The sequence below is a fragment of the Pseudorasbora parva genome, chromosome 17 (assembly GCF_024679245.1).
Source record: "Pseudorasbora parva isolate DD20220531a chromosome 17, ASM2467924v1, whole genome shotgun sequence".
In the NCBI taxonomy this organism is placed as follows: domain Eukaryota; kingdom Metazoa; phylum Chordata; class Actinopteri; order Cypriniformes; family Gobionidae; genus Pseudorasbora; species Pseudorasbora parva.
In genome coordinates, this window is record NC_090188.1 from 19,705,163 (window position 1) to 19,723,778 (window position 18,616).

The 18,616-nt window shown below is 38.1% G+C and overlaps 1 protein-coding gene across 2 annotated transcripts in view; it reads right to left on the reverse strand.

The window, feature by feature from the left end:
- vrk2 (VRK serine/threonine kinase 2) overlaps positions 1 to 17,135 on the reverse strand; it is a 21,490-nt gene extending 4,355 nt beyond the window's left edge. Inside the window, exons 1-10 of one of the 2 annotated variants that reach the window (XM_067422244.1) lie at positions 16,753 to 17,135; positions 16,366 to 16,421; positions 16,216 to 16,285; positions 15,580 to 15,667; positions 12,517 to 12,625; positions 11,953 to 12,045; positions 10,080 to 10,212; positions 3,396 to 3,516; positions 3,000 to 3,058; positions 528 to 679 (exon numbers count right to left, since the gene is read on the reverse strand). In XM_067422244.1, the coding sequence (XP_067278345.1) occupies positions 528 to 679; positions 3,000 to 3,058; positions 3,396 to 3,516; positions 10,080 to 10,212; positions 11,953 to 12,045; positions 12,517 to 12,625; positions 15,580 to 15,667; position 16,216 (756 nt within the window). In that variant the 5' untranslated portion in view covers positions 16,217 to 16,285; positions 16,366 to 16,421; positions 16,753 to 17,135. The remainder of the gene's footprint in view (positions 1 to 527; positions 680 to 2,999; positions 3,059 to 3,395; positions 3,517 to 10,079; positions 10,213 to 11,952; positions 12,046 to 12,516; positions 12,626 to 15,579; positions 15,668 to 16,215; positions 16,286 to 16,365; positions 16,422 to 16,752) is intronic. The other variant, XM_067422245.1, reaches the window with a different exon arrangement.
- Positions 17,136 to 18,616: the final 1,481 nt, after the last annotated feature.

Here is an 18,616-nt window from a genome sequence, read left to right on the forward strand (position 1 = left end):
GATTCACCAGATCATTCCCATTATAGAGGAGAAATGCCATTCTTGTCTCCCACCAGCATAATAGAGTGCAGGAAACCAGTGTGGTGTATTTCACGCAGTTTCTTTCCGAATGTGCATAGACGTTGAAATACAAGTGAGCATGTGATTGCAATAAATAAACGCGCTTTAATTAAATAGCGCTCTTGTATGGTTTTGACACTGCATTGAGCTGTGGCCCCAGGCTGAGGGCCTTCAGTAACTCTGAGTCTATCACCACTGTGTAAATCTCCTTTTTTTTTCTTGTCCGCACCACTTCGGTCCAACTCCAACACCGCCAATAGGCCAGTCAGACGGCTCTGAGCAAGAGGGGGAGTCATTGTAGCTGGGAAAGGGTCAGAGGAGGGTTCCCAAACCTGAGCATCTCCTTCTCTCTCCCAGACAGATAAATCTGCCGCAGCCCACAGACTGCTCAGAATGCTCCAGCCCCGGCTCATATGGTCTCTATTAAGAATATACTGGGCTGCTGTGCCAAAGCATCTCACACTCACCCTTTGTGTGGTTGGCCTGGCCATCTCTGACGGCCTGGAGAGGTCCAATGGGCCCTGCGGCCTGGCCACTGACAGAACCGTTCTTAGGGCCTGATAGTCTGGCTTTTCATTGTACCCAAGGCTTTTCACGCTGGACAGGAACCTGGCTATTTCTGCAAGGAGCCATAAAAAAAAGAAATCTGAATATGTAAAACTTAGGGATAGTTCACCCAAAAACTGAAAATAGTGGCATCATTTACTCACCCTAATGTCATTCTAGACTTTGTTTCTGCTGTGGAACCCATAAGGAGATATTCTGATGAATATTTCAGTTGTTATTGTTCAAGTAATGAAAGTGAATGGGGTTCAAAACATGAAATATATCCATACAATTCAAATAGTACACTGTAATGCTTCCAATGCAAAACAAATTTGTATGATGACCTGATCAAAATTTAAGCCCACTTTCAAATCATCTAATAATATTGATCGACACACAAAAATACAGACTACATCAAATACGGTGACACAAACCTCAAATAGCGTCAAACCTCATTGGTTCGTCATGACGACTAACTTGGACTATATCATTTGTATGAATTAATTTCACACCATCTTAATCCTTCTGACTTTCAAAATGTGTACAGAACCAGCTAAAATTTCATCAAAATATCATCTATTGAGTTCCGCAGAATAAAGAAGGATGCTCAAGTTTGGAATGACATAAGGATGAGGAAATTATGACAGAATGTTCATTCTTGGGTGGACTATACTTTTAATACACATAAACAATTTTGAAAATCAGATGTGGTGAAATCAGAAGCGCTGAAAATCAGTATGTGAAAACACAACCACTCAAAGTCATTATGGAAATGGTCATTTGGCTCTATGTCCTTTAATATTGTTATCTTGCGCAAAAGCCACTTCATTTAAGCCATTTCCGTTCCAGGTGTATTGCTTATTTTATCTGCTATAAATGCTAAAGCATCACATTAAGATGATGAGGTTATTTTAAGTAGTGAAAACAGTGAACAGGAAAATAAATTTAAAAAAATGGCTAAAACACTGCAGAAAATAATGCAGCAAGTACAATTATTTTTAATTGTAATCAGAAGTTTTTGACAATACTTTCATCTACATTTAGCATTATTACTCAGTATATTATGAGCAAAGATTCTTAAAAAACTATGTTTTAACTGTGAAAATAGTTTGTAGATGGCAATAAAAGACAACAAAAAGTTTGAATTTACATGTTAACTTGTTCTGCGCATAATGAAGGCATTGTGATTATTATGTTTTTTTTGTTGTTGTTGTTGTTGTTGTTGTTGTTGAAACCTATTTAAAGAAAAGTGTCCAGATCTCAAGAGGAAAATCCTGAATCCCCAGTATCTTTTCTGTCATATTTCCCGATACAACATCTGATCATACCTTGTTTTAATAATCATATCCAATTGGGCTCAACTGATGAATTTGTCTTTCTGGAAACTAAGATTTTTTTCACAGACACCATGCTTTGGCTCTAATGTCCCAATATACTCATATTTGAGGACTATTTTGATTGTTTAGGATTTTTTGTTGTTGTTTTACAAAGTACTACTGCTGCCCAGATGGAAATTTGTAACTATTCCAAAACAAAAAAACAAAACAAAAACATTTTTGACTTTTGGGGATTTTTTTGTGCTGCCAAGATGGAAAACTATTCCAGAAAAAAATATTGTCCGGTGGGAAGGAAATCTAGAGGCCGGACCTCTTGGAACTTTAATTGATGTCCTTGATGTACAGCATCCCAAATGTGTCCTTTTTTGGAAACTACACAAGTGAGGACTACTGTGGAGGTGGACCGTGGATGAGTATTTGCATAATTTGCAGATAAACACCAACTGAGCTGGTCTGCATGTTTTATGTTGATGCATCCTGCTGCTGACCTAGATGCTTACTGAACACACTCGCAAATGTCCGGCCAAGTGACAACCTGCATCTGCAGACTTAATTTTCATTCCAAAGGGAACAAAAAAAATCACATCTTCCTAACAAATGAACAGTGGCAGGAGCACAATGTAGAGGGGCCGCTCTGTTCATACGAGAACACAAATGTGTGTCTAATATGGGCACCTTCCATTCTTCACTGTAATAAATATGCTGGATGCAGTGCAACGCTGGTGCGCATTCTCTTTGTGGCAGCCCAGCTGAATGTATACCACATGCGCAGCCTTGATGCATGTTAGAGGTCTTATCTTTCTGGTCCAGCTGCAGCCAGCCTCTCAAGGTTGGGGGAATAAGGCCTCATCATAATCATAGATCACAAAGCCCCCTTTCAGAAGACGCACGTGCCCTCGCTCCCTGTGGAGGGGGGAAAGATACTGCAGGGACACTAGAGTCCGTTGATGAAGGAGAGGCAAGGAGATTGTGCTTGTGGGGATGGCGAGGAAGCGAAGTCCCTGCCCCATACCTTGTTGATCAAAGGAAATGATCTGCACACTCACATGCACCTACCCATGCTGGAGCCAGACGTGGACATATTCAGGACAGAATCCGGCAGGTTGGACATCAGCCTGTGGTCAAGAGATGAGAAAGAGAAAGGTTAAACAGAGGTCCTGCTGCAAAGATGCATCTGAAAACACCTCTTTGCTTTCGACTCATGGGATCACGCAACACTGTGAAGAACTTGTCATTCTCTCTTCTAATGATCTGCAGATCCTTTCAAAGCTGTGCACTCCACTGCTTAAATTTCCAGACAAGAAAGAAAATATGTGGCCTTATACACCTTTAGTGGAGTTTTAAGGCTTTAATGAAGCAGTTGGGTGAATAATTCAGTCTGAATAAGCACAGAAAGCCTCTGATCAGCAGCCACTGTACACAACTAGACCTATGGTGAAAAGGGGAACGTACTTGGCCTTGGCCTCCAGGACCTCAGCTGGGTTCCTAAGAGATGAGAGCCAGGGCAGAGTTCCACACTGCCAGTGAAGCAAGCAGTAGCCCAACACCTCCAAGTCTCCTCGTCTGGATGCGGCTGTTGGAGAAAGTGAAGATAAGGAAAAGAATTTGAGTGTTGGTTGAGAAGCGAGTTAAAACTCTTTGATTGAATGACCCGTCCATTGGCTGCTGAAATATGCCCTTATAAAAAAGGCGAAGAAGGAGGGAGGGGGTGATGGAGAGGAGTATTTTGTTTTCTCAGCTGGTGCCCTGGCCTTCCTCACAGGCTAACGGGGCTTTTCTAAGAGGGGCTGAGAGTTGAAAGAGTAGGTCATTTTCCTCCCACCAGCGCTCCTCACATCTCTCACACTCCCTCCTCCTTCGTCTGGTCTGGCGACTCGTCCAGGAACCTGATCCTGACGGCCTCTGACATGATCCAGACAGCCTGTGGCCCAGCTCGACACTCTCTCCGACGGAGAGCCAAGCAGTAAAACAAAGAAATAAATGTCTGGGCCCAAATAGTTTCCACATGTTTCTGGATTCCGTGGGGTCTCTGCTGGCCTTAAGAGAAGAGCCTGAGAGTGTTTGCATGTGCTCTTTAGACCGCCTTCATCTCCACCTCTGCCATAACACATTACACAACTGCCATCTAGTGTAAATTGCCTTTTGCATACTAAGAACTTCTTAAAAGACTCTCTACCCTGGGCTAGGAATCGATACAAATTTCCCAAATCAGTTTGATTCTGTTTTACACAAGCTCTTGATTTGATTCAGCTTATTGATTTCCAATTAATTTGGAAAATTGTAGTTATAATGTTCATTTTCGTGCATATTTTTACATAGCTAATTCTGTATATTATAACAGTGTTTCAGAATTATTCAAATCAGTAACTTACTCATCATCTTAAACTATTCATTAAAATAACCGACTCAAAACACCAACAATGGAAATTGAAGCTTTTAATGGGAAAGCGGGCTACACAACACTAAACTATATAAGAGTGACCATGCAACACAAGTCACACTGTATGTTTTACTAACAAAGAACCAGCTTATAGGAGTCAATAAATCAGGAATATGACAAAACTAGTCACGTTGTATGTTTTGCTAAAGAAGAACTGGCTCTTAAGGGAGTTCACCCAAAAATGAAAATTGTCGTTCCACAGCCGTAAGACCTCGGTTCATCTTCGGAACACAGTTTAAGATATTTTATATTTAGTCTGAGCGCTTTCTGTTCCTCCATTGAACCCTTTCCAGAAAGGTAATAAAGGTCCCTTTCTGTGTTTGTTTTCAATCGGCGTTCGTGACCCCGTCTCCCCCAGACTAAAAACGAAGCTTGGGCGCACCAGATAACACGTCAGCAGTGTCACTGCGCAGTCGCGAATGCGGATTGAAAACAAACACGGGAGAGAAGACCATGCTGAATAAAGTCGTAGTTTTTGTTATTTTTGGACCGAAATGTATTTTCGACGCTTCAAGAGATTCTAACTAACCAACTGATGAAACATATGGACTACTTTGATGATGTTTTTATTACGTACATACATTCAATGGAGGAACAGAAAGCTCTCGGACTAAATATAAAATTCTTAAACTGTGTTTCGAAGATGAAAGGAGGTCTTACGGGTGTGGAACTACATTAGGGTGAGTTATTAGGGGGGGGGGGGGGTGCTGTTTCATGCATACTGAGCTTTTTACACTGTTAAAGACTTGGATTTTCATCCTAAACATAGACACATTTTCAAAAACTAATGTTGGACGTTTGATGGAGTATTTATGTGTCAAAAATACTCCTTCCGGTTTCTCACAAGTTTCGGAGAGGTTTTTTTTCGAGTATGGGTCGGCTTGGCGTCGATAGAGCGGAAGGTCCTTGTATGGGCCGTACGGGCTCTTCTCCCGGTAGAGTGCGCGTGACTAGAGCGAGAGAGGAAATGCACACCCATAAACACTCTCAGCTGCAGATCCACTTGTCCGTGAACACTTATGTCATTATAGTCCGCGCCGCGCTCCACTTTATTCCTATGGGTGACATCAAGCGACTTCAACGCTTCAGCACAGCATTCCAGGAAGGCAGCGCTGCATTTGAACCGATTTGAACGCAGAAATGACGGGAACATCGCAACATCGCTTCAGTCGCGTCGCAAAGTGGATCTCCACGGTCTCTGCTGTCACAGGACTTCACCAAATCATACCAAAGAAGTGTGTTTTTGACGGAGCGGTCCCAGCGATAAAGGTTCGGTCCTGCTTTGGAAGCAGGCGGTGAGAAAAACTGCTTCAAATGTCTATGCTGTTGGCTATCGTCGCGTGAGTAAACATCAGTAAACGACACGGCCGCGTGCTTCGTTATTCAAATGCGCTAATGTTACTCCATTGTTGTTCTATGTATAACGTTACACTAGTCTGACGTGCAAAACCGTTTTGCTTGCTACTGCTAATGTTTAGTCGCATACAATAGTCCATAAACCGAATCATGTCCTCATAAACTGCGAGTAAACACACACAAATGTTGACAGGTCACTAAATACAGTACATACCTAAGAGACGGACGTCCTGCTGTTGCTGTTTCTCCTGTTCAATTTATTTCAGCCTCCGAATCTGATTCTGGATCATATCTGTATTAGCTGAATCTGATCGATAGCAATGGGTTTCTCCATGCTTGAAGACGTCACCGCTTTTTGCGCACTCGTCATTCTTTAGCTCCGCCCACACGATACGCCTCCAGGCGCTCGATTTTTTCCGGAAAGACTCGGTACAGCCTATATTTCTTTTATAAATATAATAAAACTAAAGACTTTTCGGAGATATGAAGGATGCAGTACTACTCTATAGGTACTCAAGATTGACATGAGATTGACTGAAACTAAGTGTTTCACCCCCCCTTTATTGACAAAATTTTCATTTTTGGGTGAACTAACCCTTTAAGAGTCATTCATTTCAGGAACTACACAATACATTCTGTATCTTTTTGAATCACTTAAATAAAGAACAGGCTCATAAGAGTCCCCGGTTATAAGAATCAAGCTACACTTGTCACATTGTATGTGTTTGATTCACTAAAATACAGCAGCTCACAAAACTCAGACTACACTGGTCACAGTGCATGTTTGTTTTTATGTGCAGCTTCTTGGGAGCAGAAGAGATTAATACTTTTGGAATAAGTACAGGGGGTTTTAGTCTTCAAAAAAGCCCAAGAGAGCTGGTTTCACACTTGGATAAGCTCAATGGGAATCTATCCCAGTCTAGTTTTTACACCACCACATCTGCTTATAAACATTGAGTGTGAAACGACCTTACTAAAACCAAATGATTAGCCTTATTCAAACCAGACAGACAGCAGCAGCATTTAGATATGAAATATTCATTTAGGATCTCAGCTATTAAAGCAATAACAGGTTGACTTTAAACTAAGGACCCTCAGTGAATTACGTTTGACTAAATTTAAATCTGAATAAGATGGTTTAGTCTGTTTAACTCAAATGCAGGAGTTAAGCATGTCCCTTCATGAAAAGCTCCAACTTCATCAATAAAGGTAAATTAAGGCACATCATTTGTTCGTGCCTAGAGAGTGTATTAACTCAATACTGTAACTGCAGTCCATCTCCTGAGAAATTACCTATTGACTGCATTCATCAAAAGGGAAAATCTCTGCCTAAATCCATGACCATCATTGATCCTGCCATGCCTATTACAGAGTCAGACTCCCTGCCCGCTAGCCAGCAACACCATTAGGCCACGTATATAGGTTTTCTTTATTTTTCTTCAACCTTGACCAAACTAATTTAGCAAACACACAATTTAATAGAAAAGATTTTAACATCCCTCACAGGTGACCTTGGAAAATGTCTTCTAAGTGCCATGTAAAAAAGGCCACTATGATTAAAGACCAAAGTGCACAAGATAAGACCAGCTCTGTAAACATTTTGTACGACTCTGTAATATGGAGCTGAAGGGGTGGGCTTCCTGGCCCAGTCCTGACACCGATTCACTTATAAAAAGGCCGATCCACAAGAATGATGCATTCTAGGCTGAGCACAACACCTTCCATCAGATGGAAGCTGTTGTTCATAATTATGGCCTATTGTTATTGTGATTATCCAAAGCGCCATGTCAAACTCTTGAACCTCTCCTCCTGAATTTCAGCCGGCTCAATTCAACCCTACAGGTGATAATTAGGCCTTTAGCACAGAGTTCAGTGGGACACAAAGTGCTCGTCTCTGCACTCCTCACCATGGTTACAAATCAACATCTACACAGGGTGCCAGGGGCCAAAAGAAAAGAAACACTCTGCAATCTGCATTCATCTACAGGGCAGTCAGTGCTAATGACCTACACAATAGCTGTCGGTGTCCTCCGTCAAGACGGCTAGTACGGTGATGTCGGCTTGGCTGCAAATTGTTTAATAGTGGCCCAAACAAGGTTTTCCAAATTTACGGCTTTGCTGCTTTGAGTTTAGCTTTGGGAGTTGATCGGGACACTGAACTCCCAGGTCGTTGCGTCGGTGGGTAGATGTTTTTATAAACTCTCAAGTGTTATATCACTTGCCATATGAAGTGTGATTTACAGAGTACAACTGGCCATACATTTACAGAGCAGAAATATGGAATCAGGACCATATGTAGAATCCTGTTCATGAAAAGTTAACAAATTGTTTCAGGTGAGAACATGGTCTTGTCTGAAAGCAGCCAGACCTTGGTCTGAACCTGAGCATGATTTACTTTCTGATGTATCAAAAAATGTGTTTTACTAGGTCCACACTATGAGCTACAGAGATTCATGCACTCTCCCCTGCACCCCCCCCCCCCCCCCCCCAATTCCAAATAGAAATAATACATGCATGCATTCCCACGTAATAATCCTCTACATATAAAACCATCTTAATGATATGAAAACTATCGATAAAATTATGGAGGGGAAAGGTTTCGATCCACATAAAAACCTCTAGTTTGTAATGCCAGGGGTTTTCAAACTTTTTGATGTAATGCATTCCCAAATATTATAATCCTTCAAAAAATCCTTCCAAAAAGATAAATGCAGATTTATAGTTTGATGAATACAACCCTAATTATATAAAGCGAGAAAAATAACCATAATATTGTAATAAATAAATAAATAAATAAATAAATAAATAAATAAATAAATAAATAAAATGTATTAAAAAAACTACTTAAACTAGGGTTGCTCGATTATGGCAAAAATCATGATCATGATTATTTTGGTAAATATTATAATCATGATTATTGAATACGATTATGGGTGGTCCCTATGACCAAGACCATATACAAGTAATTTATTTAACAATAGTTAGATACATTTATAAATGAAGTATATCTTTTCTGGAAATAAGGTTGCTATGATAACAGGTATATTAGGCCGCTGTAACTAAGTCCGAATGCACAGATCCAATATACAATATACTCCACACATTCTATTTTCTCCCAACTGTTTATGTTCTACCCATAGGTGAATACTCACCAAACCCTGCATTTTAACATGTTTTTGCATGTATCTGAGAGTTTAAGTGCGGACCCAAAGCTTAAAGTTCACTTTCTTTGCCCGTGCTCTGCTCCGTCTCGGAGTGCGCACACAGAAAGATGTCTGAGGAACAGTGTGAGTTCTCTTTCGTGCTTTCAATAACTGAACAGAACAGAATGGGGCACAATAATCATGTTATCTTGATTATCATACTTTTATATTTGCTGAAAGCGAAAACTCGAATTAATCGCACAGCCTTAAATTGTAATATCATAAAATTAAATAAATTCAATATTAATGGCATTTTTTGTTAAACATATTTAATTAATAAATAAACATTAACCTTACAAAAATAAACTTTAAAAGTATGTTTCCGCTGACTGGGCATCTTGTCATTTCTCCATGTGCTTTCAAAATGAAAATCAACAGAAACATGGCTATTAGCAGCCTTTACCTCTGTGTATTTAGTATTGAACTCCTATAATATACTATGGCCAATGCAGCCAAAGATATTGGCTTTGAGTCCCAGTTCAACAAAACATCAAAGCTTTAATTAATAGTAAATGCATACAAGATGCAGGTTATGACTTTGACTAATTATGGATTTCTTGAATTAAGTCTGCCCAAGTAAGCTTGAATGGAACAATCAATATCCAATAAAAAAGGACTGTACACAATTTACAAGTTAATGTGTTTCCAATAGTGTGACCCAAAGTTAAGGACATGATACTGACAACTCCCAGCCACAAAAACAAACCCCATTATAAGGTGAGTAATCCAGATAGTGAATTCATACTTTATGGTGAACCTCTTCCTTTAAAGTTAACATGAAATTAAAAGTACCCCCCATTTACTTCCTTAATGCATGTTTCTAGTCTATTTGCAGCTAATACAATGATTCATGTAATTCCAAAGAAAAATAAAGGGTTGTCTTTGTAATCTTTAATCAATTCTCCAGTACCAATTTACTTATCCCTTTTTCAATTCCATACATTTTTTTCTCATTTAATATCCTGTTTCACTTACAAATACTTCAAATTATGAAAGTAAAACCGGTTAAAAATCAGCAATCCATGTTGACCTTAACTTGGAAAAACAGAAACATGTGGTATTATGCATAAATGTCTTATCTCGGTAATACCTCAGCGTGGTTTTAAAAGATAAAATAAATGACAGATTTTACATTACCTACTCCTTTGTGAGCGTCAATGCTTGTGTACTCAATGGTGCCATTGTGTCCTTTCTTGGGGTTCTCTTTGTACTCTTTATGTTCACCATTAGGACAGTATCTGTATGACAGTCCATAGTCAGCCAAGTACACCTGCAAAAGATAAAGTCAGCATAAATCATCCCAAAGACATTTTCTTTCGAACTGAATCTCTCCTACTGTATATGGCATGTTAGTGTGAGGCACAAGGAAATGGGGTCAAGTTGTGACAGCAGACTGAGACATTAATTGATTATAGTCCATTATACTTAAGTTTCAAATGTCAACAATGCTGGCTGGACATCTTAGTAGACGATCAATGAAATTAATAAAAACACTATTAAGTATGTGCCGTGTTTAAATACACAAAATGAGCTCCCACTTTATATTATGTGTCTTTAACTTCTATGTACTAACATTTAAATAGATAATTTTTGTGTTCAAGATTGACAAACATTATATAATGAGATTATGCACCATGAATCCATTTTCCAACCTGTCTTTTTGTCTTCCCTGAATCTTCATTGTACCCTTATAAGTGTTTCTATTGGGACTATTTCTGACCAGTCTGGTAGGAACCGCTGCGGAGGAACACAGTCCCTGCGTGACTCGCCATAGAAACAGAGAAAAGTAGCTCTGGCTGCAATGCTCTTCCGCAAAACGCGTTAATGCATACAAAATAATTCAAAATCCTTAACCTGTTAAAATAATTTACCGCATATAAATTACTGAAACATGTGAAATTGCATCAGAAACATAATTTACATCACACAGTTATTAGATCAGCGATGTTAGAGAGAACAGTGACTTGCACCAATTTTCTATCTTTGTTTTTCAAACACTTTGTTTCCACAGATTCAGGATATTGATTTTATCTGTCATGTTATGTTGCTATGTTTAGTAATTCTGAATGGATCTGTGAATGGATATAATGCAGTCAGGTCAAGGTGGTTGGTTTACAGGTTTTTTTTTTTCCTCCATGTGGTCCTGTGGTCCTGTTCAATATCGCAACCTGATATCTAAAGTGTAAAAAAGCTCTAAAAAGTTTTAAACAATTTAATTGTTGTTGCACTGCACACCTAATGTACACTGTAAAAGTGTTTTTCTGTAAAAATTGGTATGCATAAATGTATGAATTATATGAACTCCTTAATTCATTTGGTTATTTGGTGTACTTTTAAGGTCTCCAAGTGTCTTTTTTGGAAAGACATCTATATTTACATTGAAAATGGCTTTCAGAAAATACAGTTTTGTAAAAAATCACCCTTCAATCTAATAGTGTACTTTGCTGGATATAGCAAATGATGTTAAAATAAATGCCTTAAACAAGATAAATAATGTATGCTTAATTTCATGGTAAGTATGCAGTTGCCAATAAGTATTTGGTAACACTTTATTTTACAGTATCCTTGTTACATTTATTAAATGTACTTACCATAGTAAATAACAGTAAATTATGCATAATTACATGCAAATAAACCTCACCCAAACCCTAATCCTACCCTAACCCTACAGTAAGTACATGTTGTTAATTAAAGTCAGTACTTAAATATATAATTACACTATAACAATGACACCTTAAAATAAAGTGTAACCAAAGATTTGAATCTACAGACACAGCCCTGGTATGTAGATGTTTTTACATTGCACATTATATTATTTTATATATTATGTTATTTATATATATTAATAGTAGGAAATGTGTTTTGCTATACAACACAAACACAGTACATACATTATACTTATTTTGTGATGTAAGCACATAGTAGTTAAAGACGCATCATTTAAAGTGTGACCCAAAAAGATCATTTAAGGTGTCCGTTATTGATTGTGGTAATGTGCATAAAGACTCACCTTGCTTGGATCTCTGTGTCCCAGTAATAGATTGGCAGCCTTAATGTCAGCATGGACATACTCATTGTCATGAATATATTCTAACACATCCAGCTGTTAAGGGCAAAGTGACAGAGGGGAAGGTTAACATGAATAATTTAGTAACCTCATAATGACCTACCATAATGACTACAGACAGATGAGATAGATGCAGACTTCCAGAAAATGCAACAAAAGTTTACTTAAAATCCACTAAATTATGAAATACTGTAAATAATTTTGCATTGTTATCTACATACTGAGGTCACATATTCAAAATTAAATGAAAAGGAGAAGTTATGTCTTGGTAACTATGTGTAAGAAAAGAAGTGTAATTTGAAGTACTAAATACTAAAAATAAATGAAAGTTATATAGAAAATATAAATTAAAAAAATAAGCACACAACAACATAACTAAAACTGAAAATTTAAAATGAACGCAAATTAAAAATATTAATGAACACTATAATAGTACATAAATATTAATAAAATAACACTGGCAACCAGTTCTAACTAAATGTTGTATGATGTTCAGCAGCATCTCACCATGAGGACACCCAACTGTAGCACAGTGTACTTCTTCAGATGTCCACCACTCTCCTTAAAAACCTTTTGCAGGTCTGTGCCCAGCCGATCAATTACCATAAACCTGTACCTATATAACAGGAAAACAAAATCAAAATGGACTTCAATATATAATCAAAACAAAAGAAAATAGAATAAAAAAAGATGAATGTTTTGCAAATCTATGCAATACAGTATATACTACGTGACTGTGTAAATGTTTCTACTAGTAATGGTTTTGCTGTGCCATTTATTCTTGGCCAGGAATGTTTTATAGTATTTACACGAGTGACAAAAATGCAAAGCAAACGTGTGTAACAAAGAGTTTCACCATTTAAAGTTGCTGAGCAAGCAACATACATAATTTATGTGGATATAAATTGACTATTTCCAAACTTCAAATGTGACTCCATTGTATATGTATTTTACTGTTTTGAAAATGTTTTGTACTGAACCCAGACTTACAGTATAATCCATTTGCAATCTTACTTTTTGTCCATTGAGTTACAAATAAAATAAGAACTTCTTCACCTGAGATAAAGTATTGTAAATATGAGGTATTTGATTTACTTGATTATCCAAAAACATTTACAGTGGGGCAAAAAAGTATTTAGTTAGCCACCAATTGTGCAAGTTCTCCCATTTAAAAAGATGAGAGAGGCGTGGAATTTTAATTTGGAGGGGGTGGGGGGGACATGCTTTGGAGCTGTTTTTCTGCAAAAAGACCAGGACGACTGATCCGTGTAAAATAAATAATGAGTGGGCCCATGTATTGTGAGATTTTGAGTAAAAACCTCCTTCCACCAGCAAGGGCATTGAAGATGAAAAGTGACTGGGTCTTTCAGCATGACAATGATCCCAAACACACCACCCGGGCAACGAAGGAATGGCTTCGTGAGAAGCATTTCAAGGTCCTGGAGTGGCCTAGCCAGTCTCCAGATCTCAACCCCATAGTAAATATTTGGAGAGAGTTGAAAATTTGTGTTGCCCAGCGACAGCCCCAAAACATCACTGCTCTAGAGATCTGCATGGAGAATGGGCCAAACTACTAGCGACAGTGTGTAAAAACCTTGTGATGACTTACAGAAAATGTTTGACTTCTGTCATTGCCTACAAAGGGTATATAACAAAGTATTGAGATTGATTTTTATATATATATATATATATATATATATATATATATATATATATATATATATATATATATAAAAATCCGAGCCCGGAGCCCTCCCCTGGACAGCACGCCAAATACGCAAAATCTTTACTCTATTTAATTTGATGTAAGTGGGAACTCGTGAATACTATGTTTGACCCCCTTTCGCCTGCAGAACTGCCTTAATTCTATGTAGCATTGATTCAACAAGGTGCTGAAAACATTCTTTAGAAATGTTGGCCCATATTGATAGGATATCATCTTGCAGTTGATGGAGATTTGTGGGATGCACATCCAGGGCACGAAGCTCCCGTTCCACCACATCCCAAAGATGCTCTATTGGGTTGAGATCTGAGCTCTTTAGGGTTGAGATCTGGTGACTGTGAGGGCCAGTACAGTGAACTCATTGTCATGTTCAAGAAACCAATTTGAAATGATTCGAGTTTTGTGACATGGTGCATTATCCTGCTGGAAGTAGCCATTAGAGGATGGGTACATGGTGGTCATAAATAGGTGGACATGGTCAGAAACAATGCTCAGGTAGGCCATGGCATTTAAACAATGCCCAATTGGCACTAAGGGGCCTAAAGTGTGCCAAGAACACATCCCCCACACCATTACACCACCACCACCAGCCTGCACAATGGTACCAAGGCATGATGGTTCCATGTTCTCATTCTGTTTACGCCAAATTCTGACTCTACCATCTGAATGTCTCAACAGAAATCAAGACTCATCAGACCAGGCAACATTTTTCCAGTTTTCAACTGTTCAATTTTGTGAGCTTGTGCAAATCGTAGCTTCTTTTTCCTATTTGTAGTGGAGATGAGTGGTACCCGGTGGGGTATTCTGCTGTTGTAGCGCATCAAGGTTTTGCGTGTTGTGGCTTCACAAATGCTTTGCTGCATACCTCGGTTGTAACGAGTGGTTATTTCATTCAAAGTTATTTCAGTCAAAGTCGGACCATTATCCTCTGACCTCTAGCATCGACAAGGCATTTTCACCCACAGGACTGCCGCATACTTGATTTTTTCCCTCTTCACACCATTCTTTGTAAACCATAGAAATGTATGTGAAAATCCCAGTAACTGAGCAGATTGTGAAATACTCAGATCAGCCCGTCTGGCACCAACAACCATGCCACACTCAAAATTGCTTAAATTACCTTTCTTTCCCGTTCTGACATTCAATTTGCAGTTTAGGAGATTGTCTTGACCAGGACCACACCCCTAAATGCATTGAATCAACTGCCATGTGATTGGTTGATTAGATAATTACATTAATGAGAACTTGAACATGTGGTCTTAATAATCCTTTAGGTGAGTGTATGTGTGTGTGTGTGTGTGTGTGTGTGTGTAAAGCTTGTTTATGTGGTTTATGAGGACACACATTAACTAAATGGGTATTAAGGGGGTCGCACACCGGACGCGGAGCTCGGCGGCACGCCGCGCAGCGTCTCAGGTATCGCACACCAGACGCGCACATTTTAAAAGGCTACATTTATTATACATTTCCCCAAAATATGTTTAGACTTTATTCAAGCTGTTGAACTCAGAATGTAAAACAAATGTGTCTTGTAGCAAAGGTTGAAATCAGTATACCTTAACGATAATATACTTTTAATATAAAGCCTTGAAATGGCGCTCTGTGGCGCAGCAAGATTTAGAACAACCTCCTGAGTCGCCGCAGACAGGCGCCGAATGCCGCCACCGGTGTGCGTACACTCATTGAAAACAATGTGTTCGAATTTTAAAGGCGTGGCGCGCCGCCAAGCTCCGCGTCCGGTGTGCGACCCCCTTAACACTATAAATGTGGCTTATGAGGACATTTCAAATGTGTGTGTGTGTGTGTGTGTGTCTGTATTACTCATGAGTCAAACTAAATTAGCATACCTTGTCCCGTTAATTTCAGTCAGTCCAGACCCCCAGTAAGTTGGGATCCCCAAAAACTCCAGATGTTTAGACTTCTTCCATTTGTTCACTGTGATTTTAGAGTTAAAAAATGTTTTACCCATTTTATATACTTGCAAATGATTTATAACCATATAAAGTTATATACGCAACACTCATAAAGAAGCACTTCCACCGGCCTAGCAGGAAGGGGAATCTGTCTTGACTGGCTGTGCACCAGACTGACAGGTGGTCAGGGGCCCTTCGGAGAAACCAGCATCATTACCAGCAATTTGGTCACTCTCCACGAATTAGAGCTCAAACAAGCTGGGATTGCACTAACGACCACAGAGGTGCATGTTTGCTTTGGTTTATTAATTCGCATAGCCGGGCTAATTTACATCTATAGCCACTTCATCAGTGACATGCACTCCATGTTTGAGAACTCTCAGATGAAGATGAGGGGTCTTCAGTATTTTCATTCAACACTACTTCAAACATGCATATGTTTCCACATCCTTCGGCAATAATAAAATCAGTGTTTGTGAACATTTTTACTTAAAATGTCTTGCATAACAACATAATTCAATTGCATAATATGAACAGCATTTAGGTATATAAAGGAACAAAAAATCTTACTAGTATCTGGCTTTGCTGCTCGTTGGTAAAATTTCAATTCTGAGAATAAAGGTCCATTTTCATGATATTCCTGAAAATGTATAGAAATTGTAGACAGCCCATGTATATGGTTACGGGTGAAATCTCATCAAACTTTTTCATATTTCTTACCACTTTGATCACAAATTCAGTGTCATCTCGAACAGGGACACTCACATCTAGAGAGGCTGTGAAATGTAATAAATAAATAAATAAATAAATAAATAAATAAATAAATAAATAAATAAATAAATAAATAGAAATGTGTAGCTTTCATGTGCCTCAAGATGTGAGTACATAATGTTACATGTTTAAAAAAACACTACAGTAAACTTGAGTAAACATATTCAACAAAAAACAACAAAACGCACCTTTAAATGTTATTTAGAAAATCATTTTACAATTCAAGGCGCACAGGCAATATAAATGTTCAGGTCTTTAAACTTTGAACCACCATGTCTAATGCCATAGATGAAAGTGAAATTATGAAGACTTTTCACACGGAATGTAAAGTCATACCCAAGTAGATCAGTCCAAAACCACCTTGTCCAATGTTTTTGCCGATGCGCCAGTTCTTCTTTTCTGAATCTGTTAAAATACATCCTTCTGGAAGTGCACTGGGTAGTTAGTATTTCTTTGGTGCCATGATGTTAAATTGTCATGTAGAAAGTTTGAGAACGACTATTAATAACTGAGCGCAATGAAAACTATCTGGCAAGTCATTCCTGGTAATTTATTCGTTAACTGCTTCACAAACATAGTAATAACAATAACGCGTTCTTATAAAAGCCTTTCAAAACTCGATAAGAAGCATAACGTTAATGTTATACAGAAGAATATTTTTCGTACATAATCACACAGTTTCAGCTCTTCCAGCCTGTTTTCGCTGCAACTTCCTGAAAGTGATTGACACTCCCGCGACATCGGGACGGGTCCAAATGTCTAACAACCAATCAAACACAGGAATGTGTGTGCCCTTCATGTTCAACTACCAATAAAATAACTAGAGAGCCGGAACATGCTGTAAGCATGTTTTAGCACAGGGCAGCGTCGATGTCATTCAAAACAGGATGAGATGTTTCACTCGGTTTCGCGAATCGATTCATTTGAACCGTTTGCTGCAAGAACCGAAACAAAAGCAGTCACAGTTTAGTTAGTTGATTCAAGCCATTATAACCTGCAGTGTAGTAGCCTACTAATTAGAATTTTCTGTACACACCACTAAAATAGATTTACATATTATGGCTCTGTGTGTTTTTTAGATATCATCTTAGCCATGTCATAAACATATTTATTGTATGTTTTATCTGTGAACAATCCTTGAATGGACTTTCCACAACCTTTTAATATGAACATTTTTTTCTTTTCGTTTTTTTCTTTAATATAATGTAGCCTAATATTGTTCCTTTTTAAACAAATTTAATGAATTGCATTATAACTTGCATTAATGCCAAATCTGGGGTAAAATTGGTTAAAAATACAAATAAAAATAATTTAAAATAAAAATAAATAAATAAATAAATAAATGAATGAATGAATGAATGAATGAATGAATGAATGAATGAATGAATGAATGAATGAATGAATGAATGAATAAATAAATAAATAAATAAATTATAACAGTCACAAAAAAATGGTATATGAGATGATGATGATGACTATGTTATTTATTTAGTTATTGTATTTTATTTAAAAAAAAAAAAAACATTAAACCATTCATTATTCATTAAACTATTTGGAAAATTATATATTTTACATGGTTCATTTAGGCCCGGTTTCACAGACAAGAATAACCAATGATATATTTTTTAAACAGGCATTCAACTTTAGATCTATTTAAAATTTCCCCATATCACATTCAGCTTAGAACCACTGATATGAGCACATTTGGGCTCCGAGTGGGCTGCAGGGCATATCTCCTTGGCTCTCTTGTAGTCCAGAGTGCAATGACACCAATCTTGAGGGGCCGTGGCACCATTTTCCATAAATGCCCCTTGTAATGAAGATGGCATAATTGTTGCAATTAGAGAGAGCAGCTTAGGACGGCCTTGCAGTGACCCACCTCAGCCCAGGTCCATATGGTCTGAAATAGATAATGAGTCTCTTAATGTGCTATGTATACTCAATATGGACTGTAAACGGACAGGCTGCAATTTTCACCAAGGCCATCAAGACATAACAGATAAGCTCCATGTGAAACTGTCTTGCTAGTTTTAGCAAGCCACACTTCTCTTTCTCTCACGTGCTGTCTGTCACTTTCTCAACATCACTTCGCTGAGTCATGCTCAAAATATGGTGACAAACATGTCTCTTGACCTTTAAATCGTGATACAGATTAAAATATTAAATTAACCCCATGTAAAAGCTATCGTTTTCCAAATAT